The sequence below is a fragment of the Takifugu flavidus genome, chromosome 21, assembly GCF_003711565.1.
Source record: "Takifugu flavidus isolate HTHZ2018 chromosome 21, ASM371156v2, whole genome shotgun sequence".
Classification (NCBI taxonomy): domain Eukaryota; kingdom Metazoa; phylum Chordata; class Actinopteri; order Tetraodontiformes; family Tetraodontidae; genus Takifugu; species Takifugu flavidus.
Window position 1 is genome coordinate 8,226,751 of NC_079540.1, and position 21,553 is coordinate 8,248,303.

A 21,553-nucleotide genomic window follows, 5' to 3' on the forward strand; every position below is an offset into this window, starting at 1 on the left:
ATGCACTCGCGCAAACACACTGAGAGAAGCTGGAGAAGTGAGCACGTCTAATTGAAAAGAACCAAGCAGAGAGAAATCTGATAGCTGCAGTTTGGCCTGAGGGGGGAGGAAGAATGGGAGGTGAGGAGGGGGAGAGGGAGCGCTGGGGCACCGTGAGGGAGGGAGGGAGGGAGGGAGGGAGGGAGGAGCACATCCTGCCTCCGCCGAGGTCTCCCTCCATGAATCTGACACCTTTTGATGCTGCAAAACTTGAACAAATGGAACCAAAACCCAGGTTGAAAAGACCATCACAGGTTCTCCGTCCGGTTTTACACCGGAAACGGTGCCAAACTCATGTTAAATGTTCCAGATCGAGACCTCGACCGTCATCCGATGGCCGGCGCCGATCCCGAAGATGCTTCCGCTCTAATGACGTCATCGGATGTTGAACAAACGTCGCCGCTGCTCCAGAAACGTTTTCACAGAACGCGATCTTCGTTCCCTGCCGTCGTTTCTGCAGGTTGCTCCCAGTAAATCGATGCACCCGACTCGGAGACGGAGCAGCTGCAGCCGGACCGATGCATCCGCAGCTGCACTCCCACTCAGAATCCCAACGTTCCCATCCCAACGTTCCCCATCTCAGCCGGGGCGCTCCCGGAGCATCGCTGCCAGAGGGGCAGCGATGCCTGTTGGGTGATAAATTATTGAATTTTGCTGAAAGACATTTAACGATGCGAGGACCTCGTCACGGATCTACCACGAAAAACATCATTTTCAGTTAAAGACGCGGGGAAAAAAACAAATATTTTTAAAAAAAATGAGTGCATAATCCCATATTGATGGAAAATAACTTTCCATAAAAACGTCCTGTGTGCTGTATCTGAGCTTTCCTAGGGTCATTCATACAATATCAATATCAATATCATATATAATTAAAAGTGTCGAAGATCCGAAGCTCTGCTTTGATGGAAGTTCTGATAAAACAAGTAACGGCCACCAGGTCTGTCTGATCAACTCTGAAGCTGTCTCACTCTCGCTGCTAATGAATGTAAATGCTATTCTACATTTTTAGTCATCCTTTAAATAATTAAACCTCTCTCCCGTGTGGATGCCTGAAACAAAATAAAAGTAGGGGAAATACCACACTGATGTAAAAAAAATACGCGTAGATGTTGATGTTCAGTTTGTTCTCATTTATGAGGCAGGAGGCCTTTTACTCAACACGACGAAACTAAAGACACGAAAAGAGTGAGACCGTTGCAGTGTCCTTTTGTCCTGCCCTCTCTCTCACACACACACACTCACACACACACACACACACTCACACACGCACACACTCATAATAAACAGCACACAGAGTTTGGACACCAGCATGGATTAATGAGTAATATGAGCAATTTGTGCTACCAAGATATCCTAAGAGCAGTTGACGAGAGGCAAATTATTAATTGTAGCCCAAACAAAGGGCGCACACATGCAAGGACGCACACATGTGCGCGCGCACACGTGCACTCTTGCACGGCAGCCGTGTGGTCTTTGTCTTGTTTCCGCCGTCTTAACCCTCACATGTAATTAGCCTCACTCTCTCTGTCCACTGCAGATACCGATAGCACACAGGGGGGGGTCATTGTGGGGGTGTGTGTGGGTGGGTGGGAGGGTATGAGGACGGGGGGGTCCGAGCATCTCGAGGGACAGGTTATGACAAATAAGATTAATGTGTCCCCTATTTCCAGGCTGGTGCACTGGCCTCACACAAACACACACGTCACATAAACCATCTACACACCTCCCTGATAGCTATTTCTCTCAGGAGAGAGTCCATATGGGGAGTAGACGTGTGTGGGTGTGTGTGTGTGTGGGTGTGTGTGTGTGTGGGTGTGTGTGTGTGTGCGTGTGTGTGTGTGTGAGAGGGAGGGAGAGAATTAAGCATGTCACCTATGTCGTTCCTTTTGTTGTCCCACTTGGTTCATAAACAATCTGAACACACAAACGTGTGTTTTTGTAGAATTTCTGCAAAAAAGTTTCTAAAAGTTTAATATCCACCAATATGGTTCAAGTTGCTTAAATAAAACATCTGATCCCTCACAACAACTAACGCTGTCCACTAGGTTAGGTTAGGTTAGGGTTGGTTAGGGTTTGTTAGGTTAGGTTATGGTTTAAGGTTAGGTTAGGGTTGGTTAAGTTCGGGTTGGTTGGGGTTAGGTTAGAGTTGGTTAGGTTAGGTTAGTTTAGGGTTGGTTAGGTTAAGTTATGGTTTAAGGTTAGGTTAGGGTTGGTTAAATTAGGGTTGGTTGGGGTTAGGTTAGAGTTAATTAGGTTAGGTTAGTTTAGGGTTGGTTATGGTTTGTTAGGGTTGGTTAGGTTATGGTTTGTTATGTTAGGGTTAGGTCAGAGTTGGTTAGATTAGTTTGGTGTTGGTTGGGGTTAGGTTAGAGTTGGTTAGGTTAGGGTGGTTATCTTAGGTTAGGTTAGTTTAGGGTTGGTTATGGTTTGTTAGGTTAGGGTTGGTTAGGTTAGGTTAGATTAGGGTTGGTTAGGGTTAGGTTGGAGTTGGTTAGGTTACTTTGGGGTTGGTTGGGGTTAGGTTAGAGTTGGTTAGATTAGGGTTGGTTAGGGTTAGGTTAGAGTTGGTTAGGTTAGGTTGGTTAGGTTAGGTTAGGGTTGGTTAAGTTCGGGTTGGTTGGGGTTAGGTTAGAGTTGGTTAGCTTAGGTTAGGATTTTTAGGGTTGGTTATGGTTAGGTTAGGTTGGTTAGGGTTTGTTAGGTTAGGTTATGGTTTAAGGTTAGGTTAGGGTTGGTTAAGTTCGGGTTGGTTGGGGTTAGGTTAGAGTTGGTTAGGTTAGGTTAGTTTAGGGTTGGTTAGGTTAAGTTATGGTTTAAGGTTAGGTTAGGGTTGGTTAAATTAGGGTTGGTTGGGGTTAGGTTAGAGTTAATTAGGTTAGGTTAGTTTAGGGTTGGTTATGGTTTGTTAGGGTTGGTTAGGTTATGGTTTGTTATGTTAGGGTTAGGTCAGAGTTGGTTAGATTAGTTTGGTGTTGGTTGGGGTTAGGTTAGAGTTGGTTAGGTTAGGGTTGGTTATCTTAGGTTAGGTTAGTTTAGGGTTGGTTATGGTTTGTTAGGTTAGGGTTGGTTAGGTTAGGGTTTGTTATGTTATGGTTAGGTCAGAGTTGGTTAGGTTACTTTGGGGTTGGTTGGGGTTAGGTTAGAGTTGGTTAGGTTAGGGTTGGTTGGGGTTAGGTTAGAGTTGGTTATGTTAGTTTGGGGTTGGTTGGGGTTAGGTTAGAGTTGGTTGGGTTGGGGTTAGGTTAGAGTTGGTTAGCTTAGGTTAGGATTTTTAGGGTTGGTTATGGTTAGGTTAGGGTTGGTTAGGGTTAGGTTAGAGTTGGTTAGATTAGGGTTGGTTGGGGTTAGGTTAGAGTGGTTAGGTTAGGTTAGGTTAGGTTAGGGTTGGTTTTAGGGTTAGGTTGGAGTTGGTTAGGTTAGGTTAGGGTTGGAGTGCCTCAACCACTTTTAAAGAAATAAAACATCAAGACTTTCCCATAATGCTGTAAAGTAACTGATATGTATAAACACACAACACAAGCTGATCTGAGGATCACAATGACACCGAAATCACAAAACGTCCTGTTGTAATCAACAAAAGTCTGTCTTTGCCTTTATTGTTGTTACCTTGACAGAACTCCTCCACAACTAAACACACAATAAAGAAGCTAAACTTAGCAGCTGCCTCCATTTATTCATGACAACAGTCAGTGTCAGACTGTCCCAGAGAGCCGCAGATTTGCCGCGGACGTTACGTAACCTCCCCGAAACTGAAATCAGAGCAGCCGTCTTCAATTTCCTGCGCTGGTGCCGAAGGCTTCGTCACGTTGCTCCGCTAAATAAGCAGCAGTGAGTGGGAACATTTACCAACAAACATGACATCTGTCCTCACAGGTGAGCAACCGGACAGCAGAGCTGATCTGGTGTCAGTGCCGATGCTCTCTGGCACGCTGAGGTCCCACACACACACACACCACACACACACACACACACACACACTCACACAGAGCAACAATGCAAACTGCTTGATGCCCACTGTGACGAGCTTCACTGTTCAAAGAAAACACCAAATGTTTAGAAATGAAAAGCAATTCAATTTCCTCAGCGAGCCCATCATGACTGTCGGCCACATGATTCTAAACGGGTGGGACGTTTTTAAACTGCCTACAGTTATTTATCCGAGGACCTCCAACCATGAGTCACCGGAAAGTGGCGCAGCTTGATGCTAATTGAGGAGGGACGTGTGCTGAGCTGCTGCATCACTTAAATACATTTCCTGATGATAATTGTGTCATTATAATCATTTAACCATATGGAATATGATATAATGCTGTCAGTGCTGCGGCACCAGCGATGCTTCCGGCAACTTTTGTCATTAAGGTGTTGGAACATTTCATTTCTTCTATTTCTTTTGTCTTCTATTCCAGTGAAGCCCTGATCAATACCGTAATGGAATCATGCCCTGCTACAGAGGTTAGTAGTAGCTGGAATAGTGGCGTTACTACAGTATTTATATGTAAAAGAAAAAAGGGCAATTAGGTTGCACTGCAATGAACAACAGTTGTAGTTTTATTTTTAGTACATCAGCTTGTTATGGATATTTCTGCTCCATCTGAAGGTTCGATTAAACCTGGGGAAAAAATGATCAGAGCTGCCTGCAAGACTGGCAGGCAATAAATAATGAAAGGGGATAAAGGAGGAGCTGGCGTGTAAAGTTCAAGCACTGTTTCTATAGGTAGATGCAGCTGCAGCCTAAAGCAGCACGTGTCTGTTCTTAATTAATGGCTGATGTTTTTTGCTTCTTATTCTTCTTGCTTCAGGAGCTTTGCTGTATTTTTTGTTTTTGTTTTTGCCATGAACTCCAGCTTTGGAAAAAGAAAAAGGCCAGTCCAGCTTTCACTTCCTGTGATTAATGCAACCAATTAAACGGGGTTTTGTTGCCAGCACCTGATCGAGTCTGGACCACTGTTGCTATGCAGGTGATTCACCTCAGTAGTAGACGTTGCACCACTTTCTAAAACGACAGGAAGGATGCGGCGCCGGTTCAGGCAGACGACTCACAACCTGACCCACACGGCTCCCCTCCCTGGGTCAGGACGGGCTTTTTAAGCCCCGTCTCAACTGCTCGCCGCCACTGCTGCTTGGCATATTGCTGCTCTGTGCTGCTCCTTGTTTCCCCCTGTTGCTTCATGCTGCTCTGCGCTGTTCCATGCTGCTCTGCGCTGTTCCATGCTGCTCTGCGCTGTTCCATGCTGCTCTGCCTTGAAGTTTCGGGGGTCTGCTATTCATTCCCTGTAATGTTGAAGCAGGTGAATGAATACACTGAGATGCCAGTTTTGCTAATAATTGTGCACAGTAGATTTATTGAGGCTAATCCAGAGTTGCCTGTTAAAGGCTCATAGGCCACAAACATCAACACCTGCCATTTTTAAAAGGTACGAAACGATAGTTTACACTTGCTCACAAACTTAGAAGCTGGCAACAATGAAAAGTCCAGCGTTCAGACAACACAGAGAAAGACCTGATGAGAATAAACCGGAACCTTGATGTCTCTTTTTCCACCGTTGCTTGTTGCAGCTGATGAGAGCTTTTCCCTCCTCTGATCACCGTGAAGATGGAATAGCATGGTAGCCAAAAGGTTTGGAACACGTATTAGTTGTTAGAATATGTACAGTATATACTGTACATACAGTTTATTCTGGCATGAGGTCATCGAGATGTGCTGCTGCAACAGCTGCAGTCAATGTTGCCTCTAGTCACGTTACAGGCAACTATGGGGTCAACCTGTTGATTGGTACAGAGGGAGAAGCACAGAACTATACATGAAGGTGCTAATGACAGCAAACGGTGACCTATAACATTAGGAAAAGGGGGGGGGCATGCAGCCAGAGAGGGGACATAATCCTGTTTCACCTGTAAACTAGGACATTTTCAGGAGATGAGAAAGGATATTCTGACTGGTCCTCACAACTTCTGAGGTCTGTTGGAGGATTTGAGTTTGTTTGGAATGTTAAAGGTTAGAACTGGGTTCAGGTAAAGGGTTCAGGTAAAGAGACCCTGGGATAGAAGTGCATAAGGACACAACTGTAAACAGATCATCTAAAATGCCAGGTTCACAGGTGAAGCTACGGGTTCACAGGTGAAGCTACGGGTTCACAGGTGAAGCTACGGGTTCACAGGTGAAGCTACATGTTTACAGGTGAAGCTGCGGGTTCACAGGTGAAGCTGCGGGTTCACAGGTGAAGCTACGGGTTCACAGGTGAAGCTACGGGTTCACAGGTGAAGCTACATGTTTACAGGTGAAGCTACGGGTTCACAGGTGAAGCTACAGGTTCACAGGTGAAGCTACAGGTTCAGTGGGGGCACAGATCTCTGATCAGCTCAGTGGATCTCTGGGCTGGTGGAACTGGGTTGTAACTGGTTTCTCTCGGTGATGCTGGCTGCTGTTACCATGAGAACTGCTGCTGTAGACGGCTTTGTGTGTATTTTCAGTATTTTCTTTCATAATCTTCTATAATCCTGAACCAATTAGTTTCAGACCAGGAATGTAAGAGAGGAATCTCTCTCTCTCTCTTCTTTTTTTGATCATTTTATTTCTCAGTCTCTCTATCGCTCTCTCTCTCTTGAACACACACAAACAGCTGTTCTCCATGTCCCTCAGTAATTTTTCCTGCTCTTAATCCAATTAAATGCCAGAAATTCTTGATTTCACTCCATCAATTTGATTTTCGTGTCCTCCTCATTTGATAGCTGAGTGTTCCTGCTCTCGTGGGCTCCAGAACACACACAGGAGGAGATGGAGAGGTGTTTTAAATGTTTGATGAAGGACCAAATTATGAGCTACATAATTAAAATATGATACAAATGAGAAGCTCAAAACACCATCTTTTGATGGATTAGTGCACATTGGAAAAGGTGGGGCCTGCAGTGTCAGAGCAGATGTTTTTATTTGAATATTTTCATTGAACAGCAGCTCTTTGTCAGCCTTTTACATGGAAAAGAACATCTTATCCAAAAAATTGCCGAAACCAGTTCTTCTTCTTTCCATTGCAGAGATCCGACTGACAGCAGGAGAACCTGAATCCAGGGAGGACGAATTTGGAACTCAGGGTCAGAAAGTTGCAGTCTGAGTATCTCATACAGCCGGCGTAGATCTTTCCTGAAGATCCAAGCACAGAAACATACAGAAATCAATAATAAGAATATGATTAAATAATAAAAATATGACGTGACGTGGTGGTGCAGTAGTTAGCAGTGCTGTCATCTCCGTGGGTTCTTTCCTGGTACACAAGACATGATGTAGGAGGCAGATTGGGACCTAATATGACCTAATATGACCTACTATGACCTAATATGACCTAATATGACCTACTATGACCTAATATGACCTAATATGACCTAATATGAGGTGTGAATGACCCTGCAGAGACTTGTCCGCCTCGGGTCCAAAGGAGCTGGGTTTGGCTCCAGGCACTCACGTGTGATGTTACATGTGTAACCCGTCACAGGACACACACATCGTTCACTCACACACTCAACTAATGTGTTTCTTTCGGGAATGAGAGAGGAAAACAGAGAAACCAAGTGGAGAACACGCAAAAGGTTCTGGTGAGGAAGTGGATCAGAACGACACCCGATGAGGTGCTACGTCATGTGATTACTGGAACTGTTTGTGGGCATCACCAAGGCCCCCATCCCTGAAGCAAGAGGAGGCTCAAATGTGCTCAGTCTGGGAAGATTTGACCAAACTTTTACCGTCGCTGGTGAGCTTGAGGCAGCTGTCGTCGTTGCCGTGGCACCGCAGCTGTGAGCTGCAGTTGTTGGGCGATTCGGCGGCGCAGGAGTAGCATTCCAAAGAGAGCGCTGAGGAACACACCGCTGTTTTATTCAGGTCTTCGTTTCTAGCCGATAGCCCACATTTACCGCATCGTTCACCTGCATCCAAACAGCCTCCACTTTTCTGAGCGCAAATCGTTAAAAAACAAAACAAACTAACAAAAAAACCCACTGTTTTGGTTACTGTCAGTCTTAGTGTGTGTGTTCATGCCTTGATGAATAAAGGATGGTGGATTGTGAAAACTCCACATCAGTGGAAGCTTTTGTTCTACCCTTGCCAAAAAAAGACACCCCTGCACTGTTGAATCCCATAAATATGTTAGATCCTGTCAATAAAACAACCCCAAAGTCTTTGAGGCTCCCAGAGAACACCGGGTGTGTGTTTCTGTGGTGTGTGTACCCAAAACGAGGCTGTTCTGAGGAGTCATGTGACAGAAGAGCTCGGGGGTTTTTACTTAATGGAGAATAAAATCGCTTCGATTGACCTTGGCGTTAAGAATATCTGCATTAATTCTTTGTTCTTACCACATCCAAATATGGCGGCGCTCACGGCGAGGCAAAGCACGGCAGAGCGCGTCATCGTGGAAGGGCTGTCACAGACAAGGCAGAAAGACAAATATTGATCTGAAGAGCCGAGCCTCCCGTCCCAGCAGGGGGGAGGCGTCCCCTCTGAATGCGTGACCTTTGTACCTCCCGGCTTTCGTAACTTACCAGGGGAACTTTGCTGAAAATAAAAGGGAATTTGGGTGTTTTTTCTGTAATTTCCCGACCCCTCAGTCCTCTCAAATCCCCCTTTTTCTTGGTAAATATGAAAACTTTCAGATATCTAAGCAGCCTCACACATTTGGAATATGCTCAAATATTGACCCAACAAGAGGAGCGCAGATCCACACGGATACTGTTCCAATAACTTTGTTTCATCTCAGGAAACGCCAGAACACAACGGAACTCAATAGACATGTTTTCAATAAACATAATAACAACGTGAATATGGCTCACCTGCAGATGTGAAGATGTGATGTCCTGCTGATACGGAGCGTCGTCTTTATCACAGTACCAGCGATGACATCATCAATATGCTCAAACTTTGGACTCAAAACATCTAAAAAAAAAAGGTGTCCAGCATTAACAGCTGCTTGTGTAATAACAAATATTAAGGACAGAACACAAACAAGTCAAGATCAACTCTGATCAAATTCACTTCTGAAGCAGGATAGTTGCTCTTTGTCCAGCCGGGTGGAAAAATAAACGCCATCTTGTTTTATATCGCTGTTTAAATATCAAGAGCACAAAGAATCGCCGGCCCGGCCCGGCTAACATCCAGCAGATATTCTCATTTGCTTTGGGCTTATTAAAGTCTGAGCTCGGCGGCTCCACAATAATCACCTTATCAGCTGATTCCTCCTGTAGGAGAGAGAACAAATGTAGAATATGAGACTGGAGACACAGGATTCATCTGAGAGGAATCCACAAAGGGAAATATCACCTCATTATCCCCCAATAGCAGTGAGATGGATGGATGGATGGATGGATGGAGGAGTGGAGGGGTGGAGGGATGGATGGGTGGAGGAGTGGAGGGATGGATGGATGGATGGATAAACAGATGGATGGATGGATGGATGGATGGATGGATGGATGGATGGATGGATGGATGGATGGATGGATGGATGGAGGAGTGGAGGGGTGGATGGATGGATGGGTGGAGGAGTGGAGGGATGGATGGGTGGATGGATGGATGGATGGATGGATGGATGGATGGATAAACAGATGGATGGATGGATGGATAAACAGATGGATGGATGGATGGATGGATGGATGGATGGATGGATGGATGGATGGATGGATGGATGGATAACCAGATGGATAAACAGATGGATGGATGGATGGATGGATAAACAGATGGATGAACAGATGGATGGATGGATGGATGGATGGATGGATGGATGGATGGATGGATGGATAAACAGATGGATGGATGGATGGATGGATAACCAGATGGATAAACAGATGGATGGATGGATGGATGGATGGATGGATGGATGGATGGATGGATGGAGGGATGGATAAACAGATGGATAAACAGATGGATAAACAGATGGATAAACAGATGAACAGATGGATGAACAGATGATGGATGGATGGATGGACAGATGGATGGATGAACAGATGGATGGAGTGATGGTGAACAACTGAAGGGGTTGCACCTGTCCAGGGTCGGCCGCTCACTTCCTGTTGGACTGGGCTGGTATAATAAACCAGACCAGAGGCGTCTCCGCCCGCTGCAGCTTTATTTTTATCCTCTCTGTCTGTTCACTTATTTAATGGGAGGAACTGTTGCGTTCCAGCCTGGCTGCAGAGACAAACGCAGCTGTCGTTTATTCCTGGTTGGGTTTTTATTTCTTTCGTCTGGCTTTGACAAACGACGGGATGAATGATAAAATCCCTCATTCTTTCATCACATTCACCAGTCAAGTTTCAGCCACTCTTGGAATCGATCTGAAGGAATCTGCTCCCAGAAATGGACAAAGTGAAACTGAAACCAGGGAAACGTGCTAAAGCAGGACGGACGGTTTTGTTTCAGTTCAGTTCGCTGCTGATTTGCTACAATTTCAGCACGTTTGTCTGTAAATGAGCGCTGTTAAAGATTAGAAAGGGGGCTAATTTGGCCTCTTGTTCAAAAAATGGCTTTGAACAATAAATAAAATCAGGTTCTCGCTCCCAGTCTCTTCAATCGAGATGGGTTATCGCTTATTTGATGGTTCCTACTTGAAATAAACGCTTCCCCTCACTTTCCCTGTTCTTTCCTTTGCTCAAATCCTCGGAGACCTGCTGCAGAGGTGGTTTGTGTCACTGACTTTTGTGTCTTTTTCCTTCCCGTCTGTCTGCCACTGTCTCTCGGTCTTCCTCTCATTTCCCAGTCCACTGAGTTAAATATGGGAGAACCAATCGGGCCTTGACATGCTTATTACTTTTAAGTACTGATTTTTTTAAATACCCTCTCTCTTGTTCTCTCCATCGCTACATTTCTCCTCCTCTTCCATGACTCCAGCCTCACTCTATTCCATGTTTCCTGTTTGTCTCCAGGTTGTTTGATTTTGTCAAAGGCAGATTTTGTTTTAGACAGATGTCTCACTTGGGTTTTTTTCCAGCACTGATGCCCCACTAAGTTTTTGCTTTTATCCAGGTGCCCGATGCCTTCAGAGGCTCCTTCTGTTACTAATTAATCTGTTGTCAGATAGTAAAATATATGTGGACATGTGTTTTCTTAAACAATGCAGTCCCTTTATTTACTTGGGATGTGTATAATTTTGATGTGGGTACATGAAGGTTTAATGTTCTGGGGTAAATCAGAGCAGAGAAACAGATTTAAATGTGACTTTAAAAGTTGTTTGTATCCCTCAACAGGAAATCTCTCCAACATAAATTTTCTTGCATGCAGGTAGCCTGACTGATGGTTTTTACCATGGCTTTATGTGACCTGCAGTCTATAGTCTCACCACTAGATGCCGACAAATCTCTCACGGTAATTTGTCATCATATAAGCGGTTTGTGGGAAAGTTGAGTGTCCTCTAGTAGGAAAAGTACCGGGGAAGTGAGGAGGTGCTGGGAGAACCTCCACACACCAGCGTGTGCGTCACTGATGATGTTCGGTCACTTTCACAACACTGACTGCTAAGTGGTGCAACTACCCTTTAATTAGATTAGGGTAGAAATGCTGTCTTCGTTTAGGACATAATTAATTAGCAGAAATAGCTATTAAACTCTCATACATGCGTGTGATGGATAGTCTGTGTGTGTGTGTGTGTGTGTGGGGGGGGGGGGGGCGAATAAGAGAGAGAGAGAGATGTTTTTAAGGCGTTAGACCTGTGAGGGTTAACACAGTAAATGAATAAATGTATGGAGGACAGAAAACGCCATAGGTGATATAATTATCTGGAGTGACCTGAGTGTCCATGCATGTAGGACATGGCTGCTCACTGTTCTCACTCTTTTTAACCACAGTCCCATCATCTCCTCCCTCCATTGCTCTGCTGCTCAGAAAGACTCTCTCATAATACTTTGAGGCAAATTCCACAACTGGACTTTAGCACCGTGATATAAATGGTTATAATAACTGTTTTAGACCGTCTTTCATCTTTTTCTGCTGGTTTAGTCTCTGAATTGTTTTGTCAGCATCATGTCTCCCGAAGGGTTGGAAAGATTTGTCAACTGAGGCGATATTAAATATTGTTGTTAATATGTAAAGTTATGATTGAAAACATGTGATTAATGTTGTATCATTGATGTCATAGTCTAGTCCTGCTGCAGATTATATAGAAGAGTGTGTGTGTGTGTGTGTGTGTGTGTGTGTGTGTGTGTGTGTGTGCGTGTGTGTGTGAGTGTGTGTGCGTGTGCGTGTGTGTTGTCCAGGGAAACATAACTGGATTAGTGGTCATGGTTTTATTTCTGTAATGGAAACATCAGCCTCATGTAGGCCTGGGACTGTTGAGACGTTGGGAAGAAAGAGTGTGAGAGAGATGGATGGATGGATGGATGGATGGATGGATGGATGGATGGATGGATGGATGGAGGGGTGGATGGATGGATGGATGGATGGATGGATGGATGATGGATGGATGATGGATGGATGGATGGATGGATAAAAACAAAAATGTCTGAAGTGTATTTTTAAGTCCAACACATCTGAACGGCCATAAAAGGAAAGAGCAGCGTTCCCATTATGAGGTGAAACTGGACGAGGACGAGGACGAGGACGCCGGTCGTCTCATGCTGAGACGCTGCGGAGACGTGACGACGGACTTGATGAATGTGCGCTGAGAACATCAACAGGTTCACACGACACTTGATGTAACGCAGAGTGACATCATGATGTAGGGCAACCAAAACAGGTCACTGGACGGTGTGTTTTGTCTCCAAGACTAGTGTGTGTGTGTGTGTGTGTGTGTGTGTGTGTGTGTGTGTGTGTGTGTGTGTGTGTGTGTGTGTGAGACGGGGGGGTGTTATTGTGCGTACGTGAGAGAGACAAGTATGCAGGGGCAGATGTCCAGAGTCCCATGCCATAAGCGTGTGCGTGTGTGTGTTGCTGTCTGCTCGTGTGTGTGAAGTGAACTGCAGCCAATCAACTCAATATCCTCCTCGTCAGTGATTCCTGAGGACAAACAGCGAGTGCCTGAAACCTAAATGTAAAAGACAAAAGAGAACAAATGTTTAACTCTCACCACAGCAGACAAAAAAACAGCTCTGTGTTGATCTTTATGTTATTCCCCTGATGCAGGTCGTCTGTGTTACCTGTGAAAAGGACACTGACACAGGTGAACCGGGGAATATTGTTGAGGCCTGGACGGCCGTGATGATGGAGCTCAGCCGACAGCGGTGTCCACAGCTGCTGATGTCCTGCAGGTGGACACCGGCGCCTCTCAACTGCTGCAGTACCCAGAGTCACCGGCAGGTGGTGCTCAGAGGCAACCTCAATATCTCACCCCGCAGCAACGCGCACGTAAAGGGTTTAGAGTGCACCGTGTCCGACTTCTGTGTGCAAGTAAACGTGGAAATGAAAGTATTTGGATGAGTTAGATCATATAGCACAGTCATGCGCGTGCACAGCATGTATTCAAGTACCTGGTGGTGGATTAGAATATTTTGAAACACTGACATTTGCAATATATTGAATCCAACGTCGTTTTAATGCACATTTGGGGGGTTGTTTTGTTTTGGGTTTATTTAAATGAACTTAAAGAAGGAGCTCTTTAATTACGCAGAGCGGCTGCACCATCTGGTGGTTGGTATGGCAGCACACACACACACACACACACACACACACACACACACACACACACACACACACACACACACACACCAGGCCCAGGTTCTGAAGAACTTTGTCAACTGTCGTGTTATGGCTGCTGCGTTGGAGATTATGTGAGACGCGTTCTTTCCTCCCTCTCTCTGTCACAGGGCGAGAGGCCCGGGTGGAGGAGTGTCAGCGGGCTGAACGTTCTGTCTGATGTGGTGGTGCAGGGAGCTCCACGGGGCACCGCTCGTTCCCTCCTGCAGATCTCCAAAAACACTCCGAGTCTCATCACGTTCCGGAGTTTTCTGATGGCTCAGCAAGAGTCAGGTAGGGATGGTGAGTCCCTGGAGGAGGATCCTGGGGAGGGAAACCCGATAAACTCTGGTGAGACGGATCTCTGAGGCCAGCTGAGAACGTCCCATCATTAATGAGCAAAGAGAAAACACGGTTTTACCAGAAAAATGTACGGTATTTGGAAATTAGAAACAGAACCTTCCACCATTATTCCTGGGGGGGGGGGGGGATTTAGGAAGAGAGAATTAGCTGGAAGGCTCAACTCAAACATGGTCGAGTCAAATTGTCAGGAAGTTTTTCAGTATTAGCGAAGGCAGAACACTTCTTCAGCCCTAAATAGCTGCTCATCCTATAGAATTCACTGTTTTTACCCTGTTTATACGACTGTTCGGAGGTCTGGGGGGGGGGGGGGGTCACATGGGGGGCGGGGGTGGAGAAGGAGGAGTAGGTTTCCAGGGTTGCTCATAGTCTGAGTCCTTGAAATGTCCAGAACATTTTAGAATAACACATCTAGTGTTTAAAGCAATAAAACACCACCGGGACAGACGGTGGGGGGTATTTTATGAGGGTGGGGGGGTATTTTATGAGGGTGGGGGGGGTCATCTTAGTTTCTTCAAAGTCTGATAGATGTGCTGCACCTAAAACAGTCAAAACATATTACAGCTTACAATAAATAGAAATGTAGGTGCATTTATGTGTATTAACATGCAGGTTTCAAGCTTCTATCAGTACTATAGATATTATATATATTGATAATATATATGAGATTATATGTGCAATAATAACACCCATAATAAAGAACTTATTAAGGGTCAAGAAAGGGTCAAGATGTGGTGGAAACACACACACACACACACACACACACACACACACACACACACACACACACACACACCCCAGCTGTGATGCTGCCACTGGAGGGGCAAACCCGCACCTGAACGCACCATCTCAGTTTGATGTTGGTAATAATGTGGTTGTTATTGATATGGGTGTTTGGATGGAACAGTGCAACAACAGAGGCTTATTTTTGCCAGTGCTTATTAAAAATGTGTTTATTATCACTATTATTACTACTGATGGTTGTAGAGCCTCTGTGCGTAATTAGCAGGAACGGCGCGTGCTGCGCTGCAGCGGCAGACACATGTTGGTCAGACAGACAGGTAGATCATAATTCACCCCTCAGCCAATCAGCGTGCAGAGCTCAGGTGCATTGACGGTAATTTAACCTGCGCGCCGAACTCTGGCGTTCAATGCTCGTGCAGAAGAACCCCGAGTGTCTCAGCCTCTCCACGACTTCACATTTCAGCGCTGCAGTATTCAGACATGCGGTGTTCGGCGCTGCTGCTCGTCACCTGTTGGGGTGTGTTGGTTTCCGTGTCGGCATCCCCCGCTGTGGAGGAGGCGTACCGGGCGGTGGTGGAGCTGGTGTCTCCGGGGCAGCAGCAACTGACGGCGGATTCCCTCCGCTCGCTCTTTAATATGCTGGAGAACCGTGTGCAGTGCGGAGAGGTGTCGTGTGAAAAGGTGAGTTTTATTAGGCTGGCCTCGGCACAGGTGCTCGCCGGGGGCAGGTGAGGGAGAGGGCGAGGTCCAACACATTCCTGATAAAACCGAATATTCCATAAAATCCGCAAACTTTATCACAAAACGCGCTCAAATTCCACAAAACCATCAGGTCGAAATCAGCGACCCCAGCGCGCTCGTTATACTCTCAAGATGCCTTTTCTATTCTTTCTTTTTAATGTTAAAATCCTGAGATAAATGAATAATTCATCTGATTGATAATGAGGGGAGGGGGTCTAAAAATCATTTCACCATTTAAAACATTTATTTTATTTAGGCCTATATACATTTCGTTAATTTCCCGACATGCCGTCCTATTCAGGCCTTTTCTTTACCTTGACAACAGTTTGGGGCTTTTAGATATACAGTAATAACGGATGTAGGTATTTAGCTCGTGTTGTTATAGCAATTATTGTGGTTGCTGTTCATTTAAAGCCACTATTAATCAAAAACTACTCAGTGGATTAATGTGCTGCTCTGAATGAGGTGGTTATACAGTCAATTAGTGCATCACTGCTGATATTCAGGTTCTGCATTAGTTACTTTTTTTTTTTTTTAAATTTTTTGCTGGCGACCCACGATGTGTAGTTTATGATCTGGTAAAGGTGCATTCCTACGTGATATAAAGGCATCAGTTCATCCTCTGCATCCAGAGGAACCAACCTGAACTGAATTCAGCCGGTAATCTTCTCCTCTAACCTGCAAACCTGCACAATAATCGGCCTGTTTTTATCGTATTTCTAAAAACAAATTATATGAAGCAGCCAGTAAAAGAATTAGCTGGCCCGGCGTTTCTACGTGCATTCATCGCACCATATAGAGTCGCCCATCAACCCTCAGCGTAGAAGAACCTGCCACCAGGTCCAGACCCAGGTTTTAAACGCAGACATGAAATTCCAAACACATTCAACGTGACGAGAGCATTTATCGCAGCTCTTTGCTGCTCTGTGAAATAGTTGGCTCATCTGATTCTCCACTTTATGGGCGAGAGTCCCTGAACCTCCGCCATAACGAGCCGTTATCTGATGATCTAGGAGTGCTGCTCCGATAAGCCGCCGTTGCTGAACAACCACATTTTCTGCCAGCGATTTCGGCCCCAAAATCCTTAAAAAGACCTTTAATTTGGTGCAACCTGATATCGGACCCCGCCGAGCTTCCAGGAGAAGAAGCCGTTTGTTTCAGAGGGTCAAGAACAGAATAACGAGGTTCTGCTGGTAAAATGGGGGAATTGTTGACTTCTTAACGTGGGTTCCTCAATGTTCTGCCGTCTTTGTGAACAGTGTGACCTCCTTGAGGCCGTTGACCAGCTGATCAGCGCCATCACAGATGCCAGAAGTAAAAACGGAGCGACAAATGTCACCGTCGGCGTGGCTCAGTTCCCCGTTTTTGCCGCTGGGTGCCTCCTGTACCTCTCCGCACCCAACCTGGTCTGCACAGCAGCCAAGCAGGGCCAATGGGGAGACCGAACCAACGCCTTCATACACAAACTCACACACACGGAGGGGCAACCTGGACACCAGCACATGGACCTGAATGGACTCCTGGTGCTGATCCACGACCTCCACCACCACTATAAACCTTTGACCACCGAGGTGAGTTTGGGTTGCAGGTCCAATCAGAAGAATGTGGGGAAAAAATGGGGTTTTGTTGGTTTTTTGCTGGTTCTCTGGAGGCAGAAAATGATGCAGCACAACAGGGAGTGACGATCGAGGTGAATGTTCTGTCATCCAGGTCGAAGAACTCGTCTCCTCAGCTTGGAGCGGGTCAACTGAAGACCTAAAGAATCCTCTGGGATGGAAAGTTGGCCTGTTTCAAGCTGGAGAGAAGAGTCAGACCTTCTGGAACACTGTCATAAAATCCATCCAGTTATTGTTTTTTACACTTCTCTTCTGGGCATTAATGCCAACATTGACAAAACCATCACCTCATGGGCAGAAGCAACCAGAAAAGGGTGTAAAACCAACAACAGCACGTAAACCAAAGATGTTAAAGTCTACTTTTGACCAGGAGGTTTACTCACAAGAAGGATTAAAGGGCACGTTGGAAAGGAACTGAACTGAATGTCGTTTTAAAGAGGAGCTCAACTGAACCCTCATTCGTCCCTTGTCCTCGTCCTTGTCCTTGTCCCCAGGCTCCCCAGAGTTGTGTAACAGCAGGTGACATCATGGCTGAGGTCAACGCATCATCTCCAGAGCAGAAACAGGAAGCTGGTGCCGTCATGGGCCGTGCGCTGTTTCACGCCCTGCACGGCCGGTGCATCCTCAGCCGCGCGCTGCCCAATGAGAGCTTCTTCCTGGACTACATGATGAGTTTTCTGGGCCCGGAGAACTTCACAGCCATGGGTAAGCATCCCTCAGGAAGAAGTGCGGCTTCTGGAAGAGCTTTTTCCTCAAACGTTGTGTTTGGGTTGCACAGATCTGCAGGTTCTGATGAAGAGCCTGAACCTGGGTAAAGAGACTGGACACGAGCACCAGGACGATGAGCACGTGGACCACGACCACAGAGGCCTGAGGCTGAGGAGCAGGACCAGGAATGAAAGGAACACCACCTGGGATCAGGTGTGCAAAAGAAAGATGGCAGATGATCATTCAGATGATCACCATGACAGGAACCGCTCCCAAGTATCAGTTCCCAAACAAACGGGATGTATTAACGAGATGGTTTCACTTCCTGTTGTCCAGCTCTGCTTCTCGCCTGAAGAGTTGATCCTGATCCACGAGCTGGGGGCCAATGCCTCCTCAGACATGGGTCGGTCCGGCTTGGCCCGGCTCAGCCCCGCGCTCGTCCAGCAGGTCCTGAGCGGAGCGTGCGCCATCACCGTAGACTCGCACGCGTCGGACGGGCTGACCATGACTGAGAGTCAGTGTGTTTTTTGGTCCTTGATGACTTCCAACTTGTTTGTGTGAATGCATTTTAGCTGGTAACGACCTTCTCCTTCTCTTTAGGATACTTATATGCCACCCTTGCCAACATTGTGATAACCCTGACGGCGCTGGTCGGAATCGTGATGCTCCTGTGTACCTCCTGCACCAGCGCCTTCCAGCTCGTCATCCAGTTCTGCGTCAGCCTGGCTGTGGGCTCCCTCACCGGGGATGCTTTATTGCACCTTCTGCCCATGGTGAGCAGCTTAACACACCCCAAAATCCTAAAGAGAACGCCCAAATGATGGTCCGGGTGGACTCAGGACCTATTCAGATGAGGAGTAACAGCGGTGGCTCGGCTCTTGGCCTGGTCCCGCTGGCTCACAGGTCGGGTTTGGGGGTTCGTTCTGATTCTGAGCCTCCTGTGCTCCAGTTTCTAGGTCTGCATCTGCACTCGGATGACATCAGCGGCATAAATCACGCGCATGACGACCACGAGGAGGGACCTCCAGACTATATTTACAAGATGCTGGTGGTGATTGGTGGGATCTACTCCTTCTATTTGATGGAGACGATCTTCTCCCTGATCTCCAACAGTCATGAGCACCATCACCATGAGGTGAGGAACACCCTGGTTCTCCTCCTGATACACTGTTGTCGTGATGATACACCGAATTCTCCTCCCCCTCTGGACCCATAGGAGGAATCAGAGCCGCATCACTGCGACCACGGCAAGGTGCTGGAAATGTATCAGCAGGAAAAGAAAAGAGAAGCGACACGATCGACGTCAGAACTGGTGAGAAACGCCGACCGACGCGAAACACAATGAATCAGTCCCGGTAAACGAGAACTGGGTCAGAATCTGTCGTTGATGCAAGAGAGAGTCTAAAACTAGAACCCGGACGCCCCTGGAGTGCGTTTGCTCATCCTGGACCTGCGTTTCAGGTCAGCCGCGACGATGGCGAGGGGCCGCTGGAGAAAGAGCGCAGCAGACGTGAGTGTTTCCAAGGCAAAGCCGCGCTCGTCCTCGTCGTATCGAGCTACTGATCGCCTGATTTCCCCCCCCCAGGACAGCGGATTCTGCCTTTCATGATAACTATCGGCGACGGGATCCACAACTTTGCGGACGGGTTGGCGATGGGCGCGGCGTTCTCTCTGTCATGGCGGTCCGGCCTGGCTACATCGGTGGCCGTCTTCTGCCACGAGCTCCCGCACGAACTGGGTAAGCTGCTCATCTCCTCCACAGCCCAAGAGCTTCTGCTCTGGTCACTTCTGCACTGAGTTCTTGGCCGATTCCCTCTGGCTCCAGGCGATTTCGCCATTCTGCTGCACAGCGGCGTGTCGGTGCGCCGAGCGCTGCTCCTGAACGTCGGCAGCGCCATGTTCTCCTTCATCGGCCTCTACATCGCCCTGGCCGTGGCCTCCGACCTGGCCACCAAACAGTGGATCGCTGCCGTCACCGCGGGCCTTTTCCTGTACGTGGGGCTGGCCGACATGGTGAGTGACGCCGCAACACGTCTGCCGCCGCTTCTCCGAAGGGCGTCTTTAACTTCCGCCTCCTTTTGGCTTTAGCTTCCCACCTTGGTCCACATCAGCCACAAGAGGCCCTGGCTGATGTTCCTCCTGCAGAACGCCGGCCTGCTGACGGGCTGGGGCATCCTGTTGCTGCTGGCACTTTTCGAAGAGAAAATCAGCTTTTAGACGCATCAGCTCGTTGGGCACCTTCGTTTCTGACCGAGTTAATGTATGATTGAGTTTACACACGCTGTAAAAGACACGCGGGGACTGAGCGAAGAGGCCGGAGGAGAAATTGGTGATTGTTCCCGGCAATAAAAGTACTCAAGCAAGGCTTCAAAACACTTAAAATGCCTCTCAGATGACGTCCAAACTGCCAATCCAAGCCGCTCCATATGTAAGATTAAACGTCCAAATAAGGTTTAAGGTGGAGAATCGGTCACTCGACTAAACTAACCGGTTGTTTGTTGACTAAATCAAGCGTCCGGTGCCCCGATCTGTTACCCTACATCGAAATAATAAGTTGTAGTTAAATACAGTCTCATGAAATCCTTGGTGTTCCTATGTTTTAGGAGGTAACCCCCCCCCCCCCCCCCCCCCCCCCCCCCCCCCGCACACACACGCACACACACACACACACACACACACACACACGTCCCAGCACACTTCATGGCTCTTATTTTGAAGGAAACTCTGCACTTTGTAATTTAAGTACTTTGCTGTACTAATTAATGTAAGAAATTGTGTGACTGTATGTTTATGTAATATAATATGCTTTGTTTATTTCTTTATTTTGTCCTGAAAAAATAAACATTTTGCAATCTCTCCCATCCCAGCGGCTCCTTCTTCCCACGTCGTCGTCTTCCAGGGGCCCTTTATAGCCAGAACATTGGAGAACTAATAACTTTAATAAGAGACATTTACATGACATTAACATCTAATGAATTAGATCAGGACTCAAATGTTGACAACATCCCATCAGCACTTTATTAAACTTTGTATATGAAGGTTTTGTGAAATGAGCATTTATCACCAGGGTTACGAAGTTTACCAGCTGTTTTTACTTCAGTTCATTTGAACTTGCGGGTCATAAAACCTCCTGATTAGGGTTCAGAGTTCCTGTGAAGTCCCCAGACCCACCGGTGTCTGTGACAGGCTCGATTTTAATAAAGCTGAATTGAATTTAACGGGCAGCTCATCACACATCAGAGGCAGGCGTCAGTCCTGAACACGCAGTTTAATAGTGTAAATAAAGACTGTCCAATAAAAGGCTCAGATTGGGCCCTGATCCCTTAAGCCAGAGCAGTAAAACAAATGCAGATTACAGGATGAAGCTGCTGACAGCTGCAGGAGGATTTCCCTTAAGTCAGCTCTCCAATTAAAGCAATCTATACTGCTGCCCCTCCGCGTTCCTCAAGGTTTTACAGGCCACGGGAGTCACGTAAATTGACTTAATAAAACATGTCATCGTCTAAACTTGGACCTTTGAGCCTCTGACACTTTACAGGGAGGTTAGATTATACTGGCAGGTTTAGATTTATAACTTTAGATTAAATATCAGAATCAAGGAAGCAGCGAAGACTTCACTCCTGCAGGGCGAAAGCAGACGGTTGCATTGTGGATGATCATGTGACCGGAGCTGATAACACTGAAGCAGATCCAAGACATTTAT

At 46.7% G+C, this 21,553-nt stretch overlaps 2 protein-coding genes across 3 annotated transcripts; one reads left to right on the plus strand and one right to left on the minus strand.

The window, feature by feature from the left end:
• Window positions 1–6,951: 6,951 nt before the first annotated feature.
• Window positions 6,952–8,941, minus strand: LOC130518631 (CD59 glycoprotein-like). 2 transcript variants are annotated; one of them, XM_057021387.1, is made up of 4 exons: window positions 8,857–8,941; window positions 8,383–8,447; window positions 7,777–7,884; window positions 6,952–7,180 (listed from the first exon to the last, which is right to left on the minus strand). In XM_057021387.1, exons 2-4 carry the CDS (start codon window positions 8,435–8,437, stop codon window positions 7,029–7,031), a joined length of 315 nt encoding a protein of 104 aa, XP_056877367.1. In that variant the 5' UTR covers window positions 8,438–8,447; window positions 8,857–8,941; the 3' UTR covers window positions 6,952–7,028. The 2 variants fall into 2 exon arrangements, with proteins under 2 accessions (XP_056877367.1, XP_056877368.1); XM_057021388.1 differs by lacking the exon at window positions 8,857–8,941 and adding an exon at window positions 8,569–8,833.
• Window positions 8,942–15,130: 6,189 nt separating this feature from the next.
• Window positions 15,131–20,711, plus strand: slc39a4 (solute carrier family 39 member 4). Its single transcript, XM_057021279.1, has 12 exons — window positions 15,131–15,466; window positions 16,786–17,097; window positions 17,637–17,847; window positions 17,921–18,063; window positions 18,187–18,364; window positions 18,451–18,623; window positions 18,800–18,985; window positions 19,067–19,162; window positions 19,312–19,360; window positions 19,436–19,588; window positions 19,676–19,863; window positions 19,939–20,711. The coding sequence occupies exons 1-12, from the start codon at window positions 15,266–15,268 to the stop codon at window positions 20,065–20,067; spliced, it is 2,019 nt and encodes a 672-aa protein (XP_056877259.1). The 5' UTR covers window positions 15,131–15,265; the 3' UTR covers window positions 20,068–20,711.
• The last annotated feature ends 842 nt before the right edge of the window (window positions 20,712–21,553 follow it).

Bases quoted from the DNA above. Each gene is read 5' to 3' on its own strand.
- slc39a4 (XM_057021279.1), top strand. From the start codon at position 15,266: ATGCGGTGTTCGGCGCTGCTGCTCGTCACCTGTTGGGGTGTGTTGGTT. The intron at 17,098-17,636 runs GTGAGTTTGGGT...CCTTGTCCCCAG, and splicing joins ATAAACCTTTGACCACCGAG to GCTCCCCAGAGTTGTGTAAC. The intron at 19,163-19,311 runs GTGAGAAACGCC...CCTGCGTTTCAG, and splicing joins CACGATCGACGTCAGAACTG to GTCAGCCGCGACGATGGCGA.
- LOC130518631 (XM_057021387.1), bottom strand. From the start codon at position 8,437: ATGACGCGCTCTGCCGTGCTTTGCCTCGCCGTGAGCGCCGCCATATTT. The intron at 7,885-8,382 runs GTAAGAACAAAG...TGTGTTCCTCAG, and splicing joins CGCCGCCATATTTGGATGTG to CGCTCTCTTTGGAATGCTAC. The intron at 7,181-7,776 runs GTAAAAGTTTGG...TTGGATCTTCAG, and splicing joins CCTCAAGCTCACCAGCGACG to GAAAGATCTACGCCGGCTGT.